This window comes from Oryzias melastigma, linkage group LG20 (assembly GCF_002922805.2).
Source record: "Oryzias melastigma strain HK-1 linkage group LG20, ASM292280v2, whole genome shotgun sequence".
NCBI lineage: Eukaryota > Metazoa > Chordata > Actinopteri > Beloniformes > Adrianichthyidae > Oryzias > Oryzias melastigma.
Genome location: NC_050531.1, coordinates 25,694,408 through 25,696,330, shown reverse-complemented (window position 1 = coordinate 25,696,330; position 1,923 = coordinate 25,694,408). Strand labels below are relative to the sequence as shown.

The 1,923-nt window shown below is 49.9% G+C and overlaps 2 protein-coding genes across 2 annotated transcripts in view; one reads left to right on the top strand and one right to left on the bottom strand.

Moving 5' to 3' along the window:
• On the bottom strand, positions 1–1,533 carry LOC118600247 (the record flags this gene model as incomplete). Its single annotated transcript, XM_036217396.1, is given in 1 exon segment — positions 1–1,533. A coding segment is annotated over 1 exon segment (1,411 nt), but the record flags the coding sequence as incomplete, so codon positions are not given.
• The window catches only part of LOC118600246 (retinal guanylyl cyclase 2-like), a gene marked incomplete at its 3' end in the record, with an annotated part of 32,169 nt that overhangs the window by 22,083 nt on the left and 8,163 nt on the right, over positions 1–1,923 (top strand).

Below are 1,923 nucleotides of genomic sequence, written 5' to 3'. Positions count from 1 at the left end.
GTTCGGGCTTGGCCTGGCGAGCCATCTGGGCCAGACGGACAGTGCTGTCCTCACAACCAACACAAGAGTCTTCTGTGGCGCTGCTGAGGGGCTTCTGTAGATTGTTGAGAAAGAGCTGTTTGAGGAGGGTCTCATAAGGTGTCATGTCCCCCTGAGGGAGACCATCAGGCTTGGTCATCCCGCTATGGTTGTCGTAAGCGGTTTGCAGCCGGTCAAGGAGCTCCTCCACATCTTCATCCTCATGCTGCGTGCAGGCACTGACCTTTGCGTGGTCGCACTGGACAGGGAAGTGAGCACGAACAGCCGCTATCAGTCCATCTTTCCATTGTCTATAGGTCACGTTCGCTGCATTCTGGTTGGCAGGGTCAAGCCAGTCGTGAGTCGCAGGCTGGTGTTGGGCCTCGAAGTGGCTCCTCAGAGTGGAGAACTGGGATTGGCTCAGAATATGCAGCATCACTCTAGCCATTTCTCCAGAGCTGGGCACATAGTCTCTGACAAAGTCCTCAAGGGCTCGCACAAAGACCTCCCCACCTTTTTCTGGCTTGGGCAGGTGCTTGGATGCAGCAATGATGTCATCAGCAGTCCAGGCACGGTACACAATCACTGGATCTCCAGTCGGGCCGGCAACTCGAACCATGGGAGCTGTTAGCACTGTCCTGCTCTCCTTCTGCTGCAGCTCTTCTTGTTTTGCCTTCACAAATCTGTTGTTGTGAGCAGGAGCTGATAACGCCGCTTCAGCAGGAGCTGAAGGCCGGAGCTTTACTTCTTCCATCTTCACGGGAGGAAGAGGGGGGGGTAGTGAAGGTAGCTGCTGCTGCTGTTGCTGCTGCTGTTGCTGCTGGGTCATCTCAGGCTGCATGGCTGTCGCTCCTGCGTTTTGTTCCACGTCATCACCGTGTGGTTCTGGTTGAGCTGGTTGGGGCTGATATGGAGGAGGGGTAGAGTCCAGACTCGGTCCGACTGCAGCACTCCAGAGGTTCTGTGTAGAAGGGTAAAGAAAAGAAGAGGGTGCTGAGGAAGTTTCTGTATTTTCAGTTGATTCATCAGCCTTTTTGTCTGTTATCTCTTTTTTGTTTTCTATTTTCAGGGCGGTCAGGGCCCTGCAGGCCTTCTGCCTCTCCCGTTTTTCACACTCCGCTTCCCAAACTTTTAAACATTCATTCATATCATCTAATCGCTTAAAATCCTTTGTTTTAACTCTTTTTCGCTCATTCATCATTCGTCTCTCTTCAGTTAAGTTTTTTCTGAGTTTCTCAAGTTTGCATTTACTCAAAGAACCTCCCTCGGGGAACCCATGTTTCTGACACCAGTAACCCAAAAATTCACAACATTCAACACCATGCTTCGCTTTCATAAACGTGACCAGACTTGAGTCTGAACCTCCGCTCTGTTTCTCATTTGCATTACCCATTTCCTATTTTTTTTTTGCTCCCGAACCTAATCTCACAGGACTTTAACCTGATCTTGATTGATTTGGGCAACAGTTCTCCCCCTAACTTAATCTCACAGGACTTTCACCTGATCTTGATTGGTTAGGGCGGGGGTCGGCAACCTGCGGCTCTGGAGCCGCATGCGGCTCTTCAAGCACTCCCTTGCGGCTCATTGGCGCATTTTCAATAATTTTTGAATATATCAAAAAAATGTTGGAAGGAATTATATTGTAGCGAATTGGGTGGGAGCGAGCCCAGCAGATGGATGGCAGGTTTCAATCCACAGATCACTTGTGTCCCATATGATTTACGACCGCAAGTGATTGGAGGAAGAACCGTACACGCAGGCTATGTAAATCAATTGGAGTCAACATTTTGACGACCATTGATGTAACAGTTCGTAACCTCAGAACAGCCGACACTGTGAGGAGCCTCACTCATACACACACCACTCTCACTCATGGTGCCGGTAAAACACTCAAGTCCCATAATG